This window comes from Ilyonectria robusta (genome assembly GCF_021365365.1).
Source record: "Ilyonectria robusta strain PMI_751 chromosome Unknown BGZ61scaffold_30, whole genome shotgun sequence".
Lineage (NCBI taxonomy): Eukaryota > Fungi > Ascomycota > Sordariomycetes > Hypocreales > Nectriaceae > Ilyonectria > Ilyonectria robusta.
In genome coordinates, this window is record NW_025764464.1 from 74,116 (window position 1) to 88,618 (window position 14,503).

The following is a 14,503-nucleotide window of genomic DNA, read 5'->3' on the forward strand; positions in this document are numbered from 1 at the left end:
ACTCGAGAACTTACTTAGGTAATCTAGGAAGTATACAATTACCTCTACCTATAATAACAGCCACTCGGTAAATATTCTATTAGCGATTTTCATTAGATACTAGCAGTTTATATTTGCCTTGGCTTTATAGTTTGCAGTTATTACACCTAGCCTAATAGCACTAGTTATACTGATATTCAGAAAGAGCTCTGCTGCTATAGCCACTCTCTTCCAGATCGGATCTTAGATCTTTATAGCGTAATTTGTCAAGTAGTATATCAGCGCCATAGTCTTACTTTGGGTTCTAATAAAGGAGATGTTGTGATTGTACTGCAACCCAACTGCTATTAGCTTGCTCCATCAGTTAATCATAGAATGTAAGTATTAGAGCCGAACTATACCATCCGCACCAAATTGGCTTTTTATAAAGAGCTTCTAAGGCATATAGAATCGATATATAGGCTTCTTTTCTCCCTCCTTGATATGAGAGTATTTAACACAAGTTGCGGTATAGACATATATCTGGACCCTGCCTGCATAAAAGTAGGCTTTATCGTCAAACTATTCAGAGAAGCGCCCCGTATCAATCATCAAGTAGGATATATTGTCGTAAACTACCCTAATCTCGCTCTCCTCACTAAAAGCAGCAGATTCGTCCAGATCCTAGATAATAGTTTAGCTTCCGACCTACGTTGGCTTTTAGTTACGTGGATATATAGATGCATATACCTCCGTAAAGACAGAATCAACATATCTCAGGATTCCTTCCCGTTCCATCGCCGCACTCTCATCATCCTCCCCGTTTCCACGAGCACCAATAAACTCCCCGAGCTCCAAGTTCCCTTCAAGCCATAGCAAACTATAGATATAAAGAGCACCGCATTCGTTAGTCTCGACAGCGCCAAAATACTATCCAATCTAACCAAACACAGATTCCTCCCCAACCTTAACATAATACTCAAAGAACATCTCTACTTCGCAGTGGAAGAAGATGGCAGAGCTTATAGGGTTAGTTATCGCCAGCTTCACTCTCTCATACCTATCCTGAAGGGCCCGAAGCAGAGTTACTTCCGCGGCATTACTGTCCTCCTTTCAGTATGCTGCCAGACGTAGTTTTACCGGGTTCGTGATATCATTAGGGTTCAGCATAAACCAAATCGCCGGTAGACCGTATCTGATAATAAGCGCTTTAATCTTTCTGCGCATAGCTAGCCGCGACTCCTGCGACATGGCCTGTTTGTGGCCAAAGTATGAGATGTATCGCAGGAGCTTTTTGATATCTTCATCTCGGGTGCTCCCGCCAGCCTCTAACTCCTTTTACACTTCCGCCAGTCTCTCTAGTGTTAACGACTGAATAATCCTCTCAACTTCAGGAAAATTGTTCCGTCGCACACTCACCATACTTACTCCTCTATTCCTAGACCGAACCTCTATATTGAATACTAGGAATAAAAACGCCGGATGATTAGCAAAGCGACCACCATACCGTTGCAGCACTTTCTTCATCCATACGTAAAGTCCGAGATTACGTGTTGGCGAAGTCGCATCCTCTCCACCCTCTCCACCCTCTCCAATACTGTCTCTATTACGGATATACCCTATAAGCTGAAGACTGTTCTTCCACAGGTCCGATTCCATCTCTTCCTTACACCGTAGCCTACCGAAGCTGAAGGGGAATAGTATTGGAAATGCTTTTACAAGATACCAGAGATCATTGATATCTGCAAACTCATTACCTCTTGAAATATGAATATATAGCTGAAGGTGCGAATCCTGCGCACTTCCAATCGGCCGGTTGGGCGGCTGTGTTTGCGCATTTGTATATCCACCTCTAATTGTATCAATAGCAAATTGCAGTTTATCGGCATCGGTTACTCGCGGTGCTGTATCCAGTGGAAATATACCAGATACAAGAATCTTATCAAGAAAGCTTCCCATACCCTCATACTCAAGCTCCTCCCGACTGCACTCGTTATAGAGCTGCCGATCCTCGTCGTAACTTACATCATTCTCATCATACACTCTGCCTAGCCTGTCCACAATCTATTCAAGTAACTGGGGCTCAGTATCATCTATTCTACATTCTGCCGGGGGCACGATATATGCTATTTGCGTCCCCCCCTATACTGATAGTTTATCTCTTTCTATCCTGTTATAAATCTGGCTCGGAACTCTATGCGCTGGCTCTCCCTAACTATCCAACTCGGCTTTGTCGATTTGGATATGCCGATAGTAGGGGTTAAATTCTTTTAGCCAAAGCAACGCCCATTCCACAGCTCCTCTCCGGACTGAGAGCAACTTAGATAGATCGCTGGGGGCTGGTCTCTGCGGCCCATACCAGGATATATAGATATCCTCCAAAAATTGTAGAAGCGGATATAGTAGTACTATAGTAACCAAGTCTTGAATACTATTTGAAAATACAGTTATATAACTCTTTACATACCGTGCATATGCCGTACTCTGTTTAGTGCTTATTATCACTTTAATTCTTATAACGAAGCCGAAATGGGTGTTGAGTGCAATCAGCTTCTCCTCAACCAAAGTCAAATCTCGAAGAGCATCCGGGTATATATGCTTGCAACTAAGTACTTGATGCAAGTTCCCGCCCCGCGCTATATTGTATTCGCGGATCTTTATAGTACAGTTTTTGCAGCTCGGTATAGCCTTGCTAATAGGGAAGCAATCTGGATATGAATATATGAGGCAGCTATTCATCGCTGCGCTATTTATCTACTTTTCCCAGCTAAGCTCTTTTATCTCTATCGTGCTGATTTTCTGATAGTATATCATACATATGTATATAGGTAGGGTGTCCATGTTGTAAAATACTTAATAAAAGTCCATGACTGTGGATATATTCCTCTCACGGGGGACTGGCTTACGCCAATCCTTTATATAGGATATTCTCTCCTTTTCTGTAAATTTATCTTCTAGATGCTTAATAGCCCTCTCTAATACCTGGGTTTGCTCTTTAAGGTTACTATTCTTAACCCATCTTCGATTTTGCCTTTTATTTTATTCTTGTCTGTGTTAGTCAGCCTTACGCTTAGCGCCAAGTTGTTATTGGCCATATTAATCCATATCTGAAAAGCTTAGAGTGCTTATATATTACTGCATACCCAGTGCATTTTGCGGGTGATATTAGCTCGCGTTAGTTGCTTCTACAGCTTGTGTGTAGGTTGGTGCTATATGCGGTTACGCTGGTACAGGTTTTAGTTGATATGCTTATTGCAACCTCCTTTTCTGATGTCGTAGAGCATTAGATAGCAACTGGAAACTGGCTGGGGGCATCCCAACGGCAATTAGTAGTCTTTTTTATTAGGCTTCTCTCCTTTACCGCCAGTTTCTTTCCCAGGCATCTTTCCATCTTAATACACAAGAAGTTCGCAGTTTGCCTCTTAATCTTAGAGGCGCCTGTATTGGTATTGTGCTCCTTAGCGGCAGTCGACTCATCCAGCTTTCAGGTCCCTGTATTTAAGTATTAATAGTGTGGGCTTGGTATACACTTAGCTGATATTCCTGCACCCAATTTCCTTGTCGAACATCTTTCCGCCTTAGTATATAAGAACCTTGCGGTCTGCCTCTATTTCTTAGAGGCACTTGTATTGGCATCGTGCTCCCTGGTAGTAGCCGGCTTATCTAGTTTCCTGCCGCCTGTATTTACACATTGGTATTATCGATTTAATTTACACTTAATTAGTATTATTAGTAATTGCCTGGTTTGCTTGATTGGCCGGTTAATTGTAATCCCTCTAGTGCCGGGTCTATAGGTACGGTTTCTGGAATATTACCAGGTGTACTCGGTTGGATAGGAGAGTGTGACTTCCTTAATACCAGGCCCACAGGCTGGATATTCAGAACACGAGCAGATATGCTTAGTTAGACAGTAGAATATAATTCTCTTAGTGCTGTATTTATATTCCAATTTGCCGCACTAAAAATATCATTATATATCTTCAGCCCGAGACTGCTAACTGTGCTAGCAGGTATTTAACTACGCAACCTTTTAAGTAGAGCAGATAATAACAAATCCATTACAAGATTATATATATATAAATATTCTTAGGGTGTGTAATTATATGTATTAAGCTAAATAGTATTATAAATATAAACAATAAAGGTTAATACTATTTATAATGTTATTTTGTAATTGGTATATTCTGGGGCAGATTTTAATTCTCCCATACTAGCTGGCTCTATTCTGCTCTTAATCCAATTCTATTCCGGTATTTCTATATTATCTTTATTTCTATTATATCTATTAAACTATATAATAATATCATCTATTATTATTATCTTAACCTACCTATTAATAAATAATATATCTATCCTACTATAGTTTTCTTTACTCTTCCAATTTTATCCCAATATCGGACTTAATTAATTATCCCGTTATCTACTCGGAGTATTATCACGCCTGTATACCAATAAAGTATTATATTCCTCTACCCTATTACTTTTATAATAATTAACTTCGGGCTTGATTATTTATCCTATTATCTAACTCGGAGCATTATCATACCGGTATACTAATAGAGTATTATACTCCTCCACCCTCTTAGTCTTATAACATTAATAATATCGGGCTTAATTATTTATCTTATTATCTAGTCGGAATACTATTATACCGGTATACTAATATAGTGTTATACTCCTCCACCCTCTTATTTATATAGCTGCTGTAGTATTAATATACTAATAGATTAAAATATCCCTTTACTCTCTTTCGTTATAATAGTAATATCAATAGGTACTTATATAATTAATATAATATACACTACGTTATTTTATCTATCTATTAAATACTGCTCAGTACTTATACTTTCTTTTTTTCTTTATTTTTTTATGTATTAATTTCTTAGTTAGTTTTTTGTAATTATAGAAGAAGCAATTCTATTTAACAGCTACATTAATTAATTAATTCCGCTATATAAGTATCTACTTAATAGGTATTAAGGTTCTTACCTTAAGATACTTTACTACAATCAGCGATATATACTGATATTTTAGCCAATTCTTTATACTTATGGAAAAAGCAGATCTATTTACTATCTATTTTAATTAATTAATTTAATTATATAAGTATCTATATTAGCAGGGATAGTAGCTTTTAGCTGAAAATGTTAGATAGAGATTAGTAATACCATATCCTCTCTGCACAATAAAATATAGTATCTTTATTAAGTGGTATTAATCTTTGCATTTTATATACTATATTATTTAATCGATTATAAATATCATATATATTTCTTCTTTATTCTGTACATTTACATGCTAATCTTACAGCCTTATCTTATAATTACTCTCTCTTTCTTATAAAGTTGTAATCTTAACTGCTCTCTTTTTTTCTTTTTTTTTTTTTTTTAAAAATATTTGCTAGTTTAATATATTATATCTTCATCTACTTCTACCTCAAATTCTACCTTAACTTCCACTCTTAGCAGCTATTTCCCTCCGCGCATACCTTATAACTCTCAGAAAAACCTTAGTAGTAATATAACTATGTTCTTTTTAGTCAGCCGGATACCCTAATGCAGTTTCCTATATCAGATGAATAACTTATAAAGAGCCTTAATATTGAAGCTCTTAGCAGGGTTTTTCTTCTACCCCCTCCCTATATAATACTGCCTGAATATTCTGCGCTGCATTCTGAAGGGTATCGATCCCCTGATCCACTACCAATTTACTTTAGTCTTAACCTCTCTGTCTATAACCAGCAGATTGTTGAATCGGAGTGGGAGAATCAGTGGTTCCATTTCACTGGCAAAGTACACCCCTACGCACTGGAGTGGGTGCTGCGGGAGCCTGATGTTTTCACCGATGAAGATAGTGACGGCGAAGTATATAAGGTTCCAGTTATTCTCATACGCGATTTTGGATACCAAGCATAAGCAGACTTATTATTTCCCCTTAGCACGAGTTTCACTATCGTGCTTGCTACTAATGTAACTATCAGTATTAACTGTCACACTGAATGGATAGGATCATATTGATGATAATGAAAGCTCTTGATTTCTAGCTAAGGGACGGGCCTAGAGCCCGTCTTTTATACATGATGAAGACGGCTGCTGCCGGAGGCGGCAGTCCGTCGCCGCCGCACAGGGGCCGGGGCCCTGTGGGTCCCGGGGCCCGGGATTGTGGTTACAGGGCCGGCGATGTGGTCTGAGGAAGAAGGGAAAGTCGCGTTGTCTAGGAAATAACCCCAAAATGTGACATACCCCCCCAGCTTGAAGGTATTCAAGCTGTTATCCTGAAAGGAATCCCTGTTGGAGGGATAGCTGAGATAGCTAAATTTTGCCCTGTTGAGAGGGACTGTTAGATAGCTTTAGATAGTAGGAAACTACAATAGAAAATAGAAGAAAATAGAAGAATAGCTAGTCTTCGGTATCTGAATTAATCTGTGAGTCGATTATAGCTCTGATGTCAACAAGACCTAGCTGCCGGACGAAGTCTTTGAATTTCTGGCCCGGTAAGGCTTTGGTTAGCCTGTTAGCTAGCATTTGAGCTGTTGGTGTGTATTTGATCTTGAAGAGCCGCTTTAGATATCCCTGTCTAGCCCAGCAGCTGTGGATGTCAACATGCCTGAGGGCGGTCTTGATCCTAGGGGTCTCGAGGGTCACGAGCCGGATAGTCTGTTGGTTATCACACTTAATTTCCAGCTGCTGGTCTAGCTGAAGTCCTAGCTGTTGGAACAGCCGTTGTGTAGCTAGGGCTTCCTTAGCTGTGTGTGTGAAGGCAAGGAGCTCGGCTTCTGTTGATGAGGTTGTGACTGTATCCTGTTTCCCGGCTTTCCAGCTGATAGGTCCGCCAAAGAGGGATAAGATTGATCCCTGGGACGATTTCCGGCTTATCCGATCATCCGCGAAGCTTGCGTCTGATGCGATTTGAAGGTCGCTGCTGATTTGGGCCGTAACCGTTGTCTTGGAAGAGCTAGGAAAGTCAGGGTTGCTAGGAAGGTCCGGGTCCCTAGGGCTAGGGTCCCTGCCGTCAAATTGAATCGCTAGATATCGTGTTGCGTAGAGGTAACTGATGACGCCGGCTGCGATCCGTTGGTGATGCTCTGAGGGGTTGGTGAGGTACTCGGCCAGCTTTGAGGCTGCCTTTGCTATGTCGGGCCTAGTAATAACCGCGATATAGTTGATAGAGCCGACCTTTTGCTGGAAGAAGAGGATTTGGGCTAGCGTAGCCTGAATCGGGCTTGCGGACAGGTTGTTAGTCGGCAGAGGATTTCCTTTGAAGCTTTCCTTGAGGATGATGTTGAATTTGGCCGCTATTTTCTCGATAAAAGAGTCCTGACAGAGCCACAGCTTTCTAGCCGGTCTGTCCCTTAGGATCCGGATCCCTAGGAACCAGGTTAGGTTGCCTAGGTCCTGCATTCGATACCGCGTTTTCAGCTGCTGGATCAGCTGCTCGGCGGCTAGCTGGTCTGCAGTTCGGTACAGCAAGACGATGTCATCCACGAAGAAGAAGACTGTAATCCAGCTGTTGTTGCAGATACAGGGGTCTTCGTTGACTTGAGTCAGACCTAGCTGCTGGAAGGTCTGCAAGAGGTCTTGTTGCTAAAGCAAGGGAGATCTGCGGAGCCCGTACAGGGCTTTCTTTAGTAATAACAGCCAACCGGGACGATGAAATCCATCAGGATAGCGGATATAGACGATTTCGTCAAGGCGGCTGTTGGTAAAGGCGTTGATGGCATCTAGCTGCCGAGCCTCAAGGTCGAATTTGGCGGCGATGGCCATTAGGACCCTGAATGACTTCCCTGCTAAGGTTGCTGCATAGGTCTCTTTATCGTTATACGGCTGAAGATTCCCTCTAACAACTAGCCGGGCCTTGCATTTGATGAGGAATCCGTGCTTGTTGAATTTATATTTGAAGATCCAGGCTACGGGCAGGGCTTTTCCGTCGGCTTCTTCCTTAGGAACAGGCTGAAAGGTCCCTTGGGCTTGAAGGTTGTTAATCTCTAGATGACAAGCCTGTTTAAATTGGGGCCCTAGGGGATGATTTTCCAGGTCCTTGAAGGTCCTAGGCTCCGGAGGAAGTGTCCGTCTGTGGACCTTTTCCTCTCTTCCAGTGTAAAATGCAGTGGAAAAGCTAGCCGGCTGCCGGCCCTGTTGCCGTTGGGAGCTTCGAGAAGCTGGTCCGTATATTTCATCGGGTCTGCGGCGGCGACGGCGTTGCCGAGGCTGTGGGCTAGGCTCCCTACTGGCTGCTGGGCTAGCTGCCGGACTAGCTGTCAAACTGACTGCCGGGCTTGCTGCCGGACTAGCTTCCGGGCTAGCTAGAGAGCTGGTTGCCCTCGGGGTCAGGTAGGGGCCTTCGTCATCGAAGTCATCAAGGTCAGAGGTCTCTTGGTCCTTGGATTGAGTGGGCTCGAGGCCGCGGTCTTCATCGAAGTCAGGATCTTCGTCATCGTCAGGGTCGTCAAGGTCAGAGTCATCTGGGCTCTGGTGTTCAAGTGAGACCTCAATCGTTGATCTGACCTCTTCGTCATCTAGGTCTTGGGCCGCGGTCCCGGCTGCTAGGAAGACGGTCTCTTCCTCTGAGTCGGATTCAATGTGGTCAGGAAGCTGCTGCTGTAGCTGCTGTTGAATGGGGCCGGGATTGTCCTTTGGTTATAGAATATATGTCATTGAAGGTACATCCCTGATCCTTCGGACCTCTAGTCTGCTAGGGACCCAGATCCTGTAGATGTTGCTGGAATCGTATCCAACAAGGTAGCCGATTTCTGCGTGGGCTGCTGTCTTGAGAGCCCGTTTTTGGGTGCCCTGTAGAGCTTCCTTAGTCAAGGGATAAGCTCTGCATCCATATGCCTTGAGATGGGCAAGATCAGGCTGCGTTTTGCCTGCGTAGCCGGTATCCCTTCCGTGGGTTTCCAGCCAGTTGTAAAGCTATTCGAAGGGAGTCTTCCAGTTGCTGGACTGCTGGGGCGATCTGTTATGCAAATAGATAGCTGTATTCCAAGTCTCGGGCCAGAGGTCGTCTGGAAGGTGGGCTCCAAGACCTATAGTCCTAGCCTTGGTCCCTATTACCCCCCCAGATCGCTCGGCAGGGCCATTTTGAGCAGGTGTGTGGATGGAAGTGGGCTCTCCTCATGCCTTTGAGAGCTATCCAGCTGTCGTATTGAGACCGCAGAGCCCTATCGTTATCCCTGTGGATCCTACAGATCCCTAGGCCGTACTGCCTTTGGATGGAAGCTTCGAAGGATTTTAGGGCTGCTAGGGCTGCTTCTTGGGTCGCCTCTGATAACAGATACAGGAAGATCATGCCTGTGTATTCGTCCTTGATCAGAAGGGCGGCTGTTTTCCCGTTATAGCTCGTAGTTAGGGAGAAAATGTCATATAGATGCGCCAAAATGGCTTGGGGCCCTAGCTTGAGGGCTCCGTCTCGAGACCTTCCTTTCTGCCTTGCCGAGGGAGCAGCTTTCGCAGTCAATTTGAATAGGGCCCTTGATCCGGGTCCCTGTGGTCTGAAAGACTAGATGTTCGAGGGCAGGGGCATTAAATGGCCTAGCCTAAGATGCCAAAGGGCAGCTTCGGCTGTTTGAGTCGGCTTTGGGTCCTTAGACGATTGAAATGATGATGCCGGCTGGTCTGACTGTATGACCTTGTTGAATTTAATAACCCATTACAGTACAGTCGTCTAGTTGAAAAGATCGTCTCTGTTCCTTTAAAACAGTCCCTGTAGCCGGGTTCCAATTATATCCCTTCCTAACTAGAAGGTCTAGGGAGGCGATATTCGTGTGGAAAGCTGGGATGTAGGCCACTTTATTCAGCTGGAATAGCCCGTCTTAACCTGAAGATTAACCTTACCGTAGCCTAGTATTTCCATCTGGAAGCCGCCTGCGTAGAGGACTTCGGGCTCCCTGGAGGGCTGATATTCTAGGAAACGGGATAGGTTGTTGCAGATGTGGGTGTCTGACCCAGAATCTAGGATAAAGGAATCCTTCAATGGATACACCTTCATCGCTGAAAAGGATGACTGCCCGGGCTGCTGACCGGGCTGTCGTGTGGGCTGCTGTCCCGGCCGATGACTGGGCTGCTGAGCCGTCTGCGGGGCCGTCTGCTGAGCCGTTTGTTGACCGGGCTGCTGGACGGGCTGCTGTGTGGGCTGCTGTCCCGGCCGATGACCGGGCTGCTGAGCCATCTGCGGAGCCGTCTGCTGAGCCGTCTGTTGACCGGGCTGCTGGACGGGCTGTTGCTGTGGTCCTAGGCCGAGGGAAATGCCGGCAAAGGCAGATCCTTGATCTGCCGGTCTTCGGGGGTCCCTGCCTGTTCCTCGGGCCTAGCTTCCTTCCTCTGGGCTCTCTCGATAGCCCTGTCAATTTTTTCCTTTATTTTGGGCTCCTCGAGCCGCTTGTTAATCTTAGCCTTGATGTCTTCTTTTGGAGTCTATCCGACCGGTCTGATCCATGTAATCAAGTAAAAACATTCCCAATAGAAATGCCATTTTCCGCAGAGATAGACGGGCTTATTTAAAGATCCTAATTTTGCTGGCTTTAAAGCTGGAGTCGGGGCTGCAGCTGTGGCTGGAGGCTATATCCCTTAAAAGCTGGAAAAGGCAGCCTTACTAGCAGCTAGCTGTGAGGTATGCCTTTCGAACATATTGCTGATCTTGATGCCGTCAGGAATTTCCTTCTTCCATTCCAGTCCGTCATTAGAGGCAAGATCCTCTATTTTTGCAAACCAGTAGCCCGTAAAGTCAGGGTTGATGTCAGAGACGGCTTTAAGGAAAAGTCGGGTTGGTCTGATACCTTGAACGTCTGGAAGGTTGATTTTCCGGGCTTCCGTAAGGATCTTCTGCCATCTGATAACCCATTGGGATAGGTTAGTCCTTTCCGGGCTCTTGAGGATGCCCTGAAATTGAGTCAGGATCGTATCTTCCTTATTCCAGTCCATAGAATAAGTCTTATTTTTAAGAAGCAATAGCTGCTTAGCAATATCGTCCTCATCCTCGCCCTCGATCGTAGACTCATAGTTACCAACAGTCTTTGAGATTAGCTGCTGAATAGCTTCTAGAGCCTTAACCTTATCCCAATAAAGCTTGAATTCCATTAAGTATTATTACAAGAGGGCATCTAGAATCTTGATCTTTTCCGGGCCTAAGTCCTTAACTAGGGTCACGCTGGGGTCGGCATCTTATGCTGTAGGCTTGGGAGGGGGTCGCAAGGGGTCCTTATCCTCCTTGGAAGGATTAATAATATCCCAGACATTAGCAGCTTTGGCCTGCTTTCAAATAACGGAAATCCATCTATTCCAATCACCGAGGCCTTGCAAGGTGACCCGGGAAGAGCTTTGTGGATCCATTGGGTCCAACAGGTGGGAGAGGGCGGCAGTGGAAGCTGTGATCTGACTTAAAGAGAGATAACAGATCGGTCTCAGAAGGTAGGAAAAAGAGGGCTCAAAAGTTCGAGCTAAAAGGAGGGCTCATAAGAGGGCTAATTCAATAGCAAGGGCAAACCGGGCGCATAACTGTGACACTGAATGGATAGGATCACACTGATGATGATGAAAGCTCTTGATTTCTAGCTAAGGGACGGGTCTAGAGCCCGTCTCTTATACATGACGAAGACGGCTGCTGCCGGAGGCGGCAGTCCGTCGCCGTCGCACAGGGGCCGGGGCCCTGTGGGTCCCGGGGACCGGGATCGTGGTTATAGGGCCGGCGATGTGGTCTGAGGAAGAAGGGAAAGTCGCGTTGTCTAGGAAATGCCCCTAAATGTGACATTGGAAGTCAACCACCATTCACACACAGGAGGCATCTGGCTCCAAGTCGGCAAAAAGAATTCCGGCCTGACGACTGTCACGTACGACGAGGCTCTCGACGTCGCGCTTTGCTTTGGATGGATCGACGGCCAGCGGAAATCATATGACGACAAGTGCTTCATCCAGCGCTTCACGCCGCGCCGCAAGACCAGCATATGGTCGAAACGCAACGTGAACAAAGTCGCAGCTCTCCTCGAGTCCGGCCGCATGCGACCCCCCGGCCAAGCCGAAGTCGACGCCGCACAGGCCGATGGGAGATGGGAGAGGGCGTATTCAGGATCGAGCAACGCGCAGGTGCCGCCTGATTTCCAAGACGCGCTGGACAAGAACAAAGCGGCGCGCGACTTCTTTGAATCCATCTCCAGGACGCAGCGATATGCGTTCCTCTTTCGGCTGGAGACGGCGAAGAGGCCGGATACGCGGTTGCGCCGGATTGAGCAATTCGTTAAGCTCCTTGCGGATGAAAAGTATCTGTAGAGCCCATAGCTGGACTGTGGCCCCGTTGTATTAAATTACCACCAAATGGTCCGTAGTGTATCCTGTCATATAAATTATAATACACTCCGCCTTCTGGCGGATAGTAATCCCTTGTGACCCAGGGAAACACGCCTTTTAATCATCTAATTGATAGAAGTTGTCCTCGTTGTTGTCTTCCTCATCGTCCTCATCCTCATCCTCATCCTCGTCCTCGTCCTCGGCCATGTCAGCAAAGAACGGATTTCTGGATTGACCCTCATCTTCACTCCCTTCATCCTCTTCCGAGTCATCCTCCTGACTACCTTCGACATCACTCCCATCGCCGTCAGACGATTCGATGGGGTTTACTTCCCGATGCATACGAAGCCGCTCTGCCAAGGACAACGGGACCGCCGGCTGTTCGTCGCCATCCGATTCGCTCTCGCTTTCATCCGAATCGTCGTCCCCACTTGAAGGCTCGTTTTCATCTGCTCCCGGGCTCTCCATAACCTTGGTCCCTTCCATCTGCTCTTCATCGTCTGATTCCGAGTCGGAGAGAACCACACGAGACTGGCGTTTGACAGGCGCGCGCTCTTCCGTTTCCTCGTCACCATCATCTTCTGAATCAGAAGAAGCGACAAGAGTGGTCCTGGGCCGTTTCGACGCAGGTTCGGCGTCGTCCGAGTCATCATCCGAATCTTCGACGACGCGACGCTTGCGGACTCTGTTGGTGGGTTCCGGTTCCGGACTTGAGAATTGCGCTTCTGAGCCATCTCCATCGATTGGCACACCCTCGTGGGACTGACCATCCAAGGAAATCTCGTCGTCTGATGCGTCGTAAATTTCCACGATTTCCTCATCGTCGATTCCATCGCTTTCGTACTGATCCAAATCCGTGCCAGACTCCTCAGCTTCAGAATGAGAACGTGTTTCATCTGAACCGTTGCTCTCATACCCATCTGGCTCAGGGGCGAATAGGGTATCGAACTGCATCATGCCTGGCATGCTTTCAAAAACGACCATCGGCCAGCTCTTGGCATCTTTTTGGCGTAAAACAGCCGCAACCGGTTCAGGAACAGGAAACAAGAAATCTTGGGGGATTTGGTACCGGGCAAAGTCTATGTGGTTGGAAATGTCGGGCCAGCAGTGCAAGAACTGCTGGGCATCAACCAAAAACAACTCTTCCTCATCCACAGTTTGCTCAAGGAACTGATGATGGATGAGATCTGAAGTACACCAGGCGAGGTCGGCCATGCGACAAGCCCTACTCGACGCGCAAAAGAAGAATGCCTCCAGGATGCTAAAAGGCTGTAATAGGTGGGCGAGGGCTTCGGGCTTGAACGTGTCGCCTCTTTCCCAACCAGCAATCCCGCCGTGCTTGACGTTCTCAGCGAAGCCCGTGAGATGAAACATGTCCGAAGGTTCAGCGCCTCCGAGCTGGTTGATCAAGGCAACATCTTTGTCCTTGTTGAAACGAACAATTGCGTCTCCAGATCCAGCATCGATGCTCAAAGCATCCGGGAACCGTTGGAGGGCAATGGCGCGAGACTCTTGGTGCAGGGAGAGCAGCTGGCGAATGGATTTCGTCTGGTCACCAAGGGTGACCCAATCGCGGATCGTCCAGTGACGGACATATGCTGGCATGCCCAAGTGGTCAAATCTGGCAGTTCCGGGGGACACGGCGAACTCGAAGATGATTGAGCGCTCGCGGAGGTCCGGGCAGAAGATTTCCCACACGCGTCGTCGCAGCTCAGGGGGTAGTTGTGAGAAGAGTGAGAAGGAAGCTCGATTGCCGTCTGTTGATACATCGTCGTCTTGATCGCTTTCATCCGTTTCCTCGCCCTCGGCGGCCATGATATCGAGAAGGCCTCCTGCATCGTCGGTTTCGGAGCTAGCGTCCGAGGATCCATCCTCGATTTCGGCCACCTCTTCAGGCTGCGACATCTGAGATCCGGGAGAGCTTGGAGCGCCCTCGGAGCCTTCACAGCCTTCACCGTCGGTAAGAGATTTGGTCATTTTGCGTAGAAGGCCGCGTTACGTCGCGCTCGTGTGCGGTTTGCACGCGCATCCCGACAAGGCTCGACCATCTTGGCGATTTGGGCGAGGAGGTGGAGCGAAACCACGTGACAGCCCAGGAGCGAGAAATTGGATCACGTGCATGGTCATGTGACAAGCAGCGTGACTGGCTTCGATTCACACTTCCCTGGGGAAACTGATATTATCTGTGTTTAGAGAGCTTACATATAATCAATAAAAATGAGCTTAGTATACTATATTTATTCTCATAAATTATATTGTAGCCAATT

The 14,503-nt window shown here is 46.5% G+C and overlaps 3 protein-coding genes across 3 annotated transcripts; 1 reads left to right on the top strand and 2 right to left on the bottom strand.

Moving 5' to 3' along the window:
- Positions 1–10,444: 10,444 nt before the first annotated feature.
- Positions 10,445–11,085, bottom strand: BGZ61DRAFT_462147 (uncharacterized protein; the record flags this gene model as incomplete). The annotated part of the gene is made up of 1 exon (XM_046247249.1): positions 10,445–11,085. A coding segment is annotated over one exon (246 nt), but the record flags the coding sequence as incomplete, so codon positions are not given.
- Positions 11,086–11,515: 430 nt separating this feature from the next.
- Positions 11,516–12,285, top strand: BGZ61DRAFT_139605 (bacteriocin-protection, YdeI or OmpD-associated-domain-containing protein). Its single transcript, XM_046237269.1, has one exon. The coding sequence runs from the start codon at positions 11,685–11,687 to the stop codon at positions 12,216–12,218; it is 534 nt and encodes a 177-aa protein (XP_046097235.1). The 5' UTR covers positions 11,516–11,684; the 3' UTR covers positions 12,219–12,285.
- Positions 12,286–12,353: 68 nt separating this feature from the next.
- BGZ61DRAFT_366855 (uncharacterized protein) lies at positions 12,354–14,141 on the bottom strand (the record flags this gene model as incomplete). Its single annotated transcript, XM_046241727.1, has 1 exon — positions 12,354–14,141. One exon carries the CDS (start codon positions 14,139–14,141, stop codon positions 12,354–12,356), a length of 1,788 nt encoding a protein of 595 aa, XP_046097236.1.
- Between the last annotated feature and the right edge of the window lie 362 nt (positions 14,142–14,503).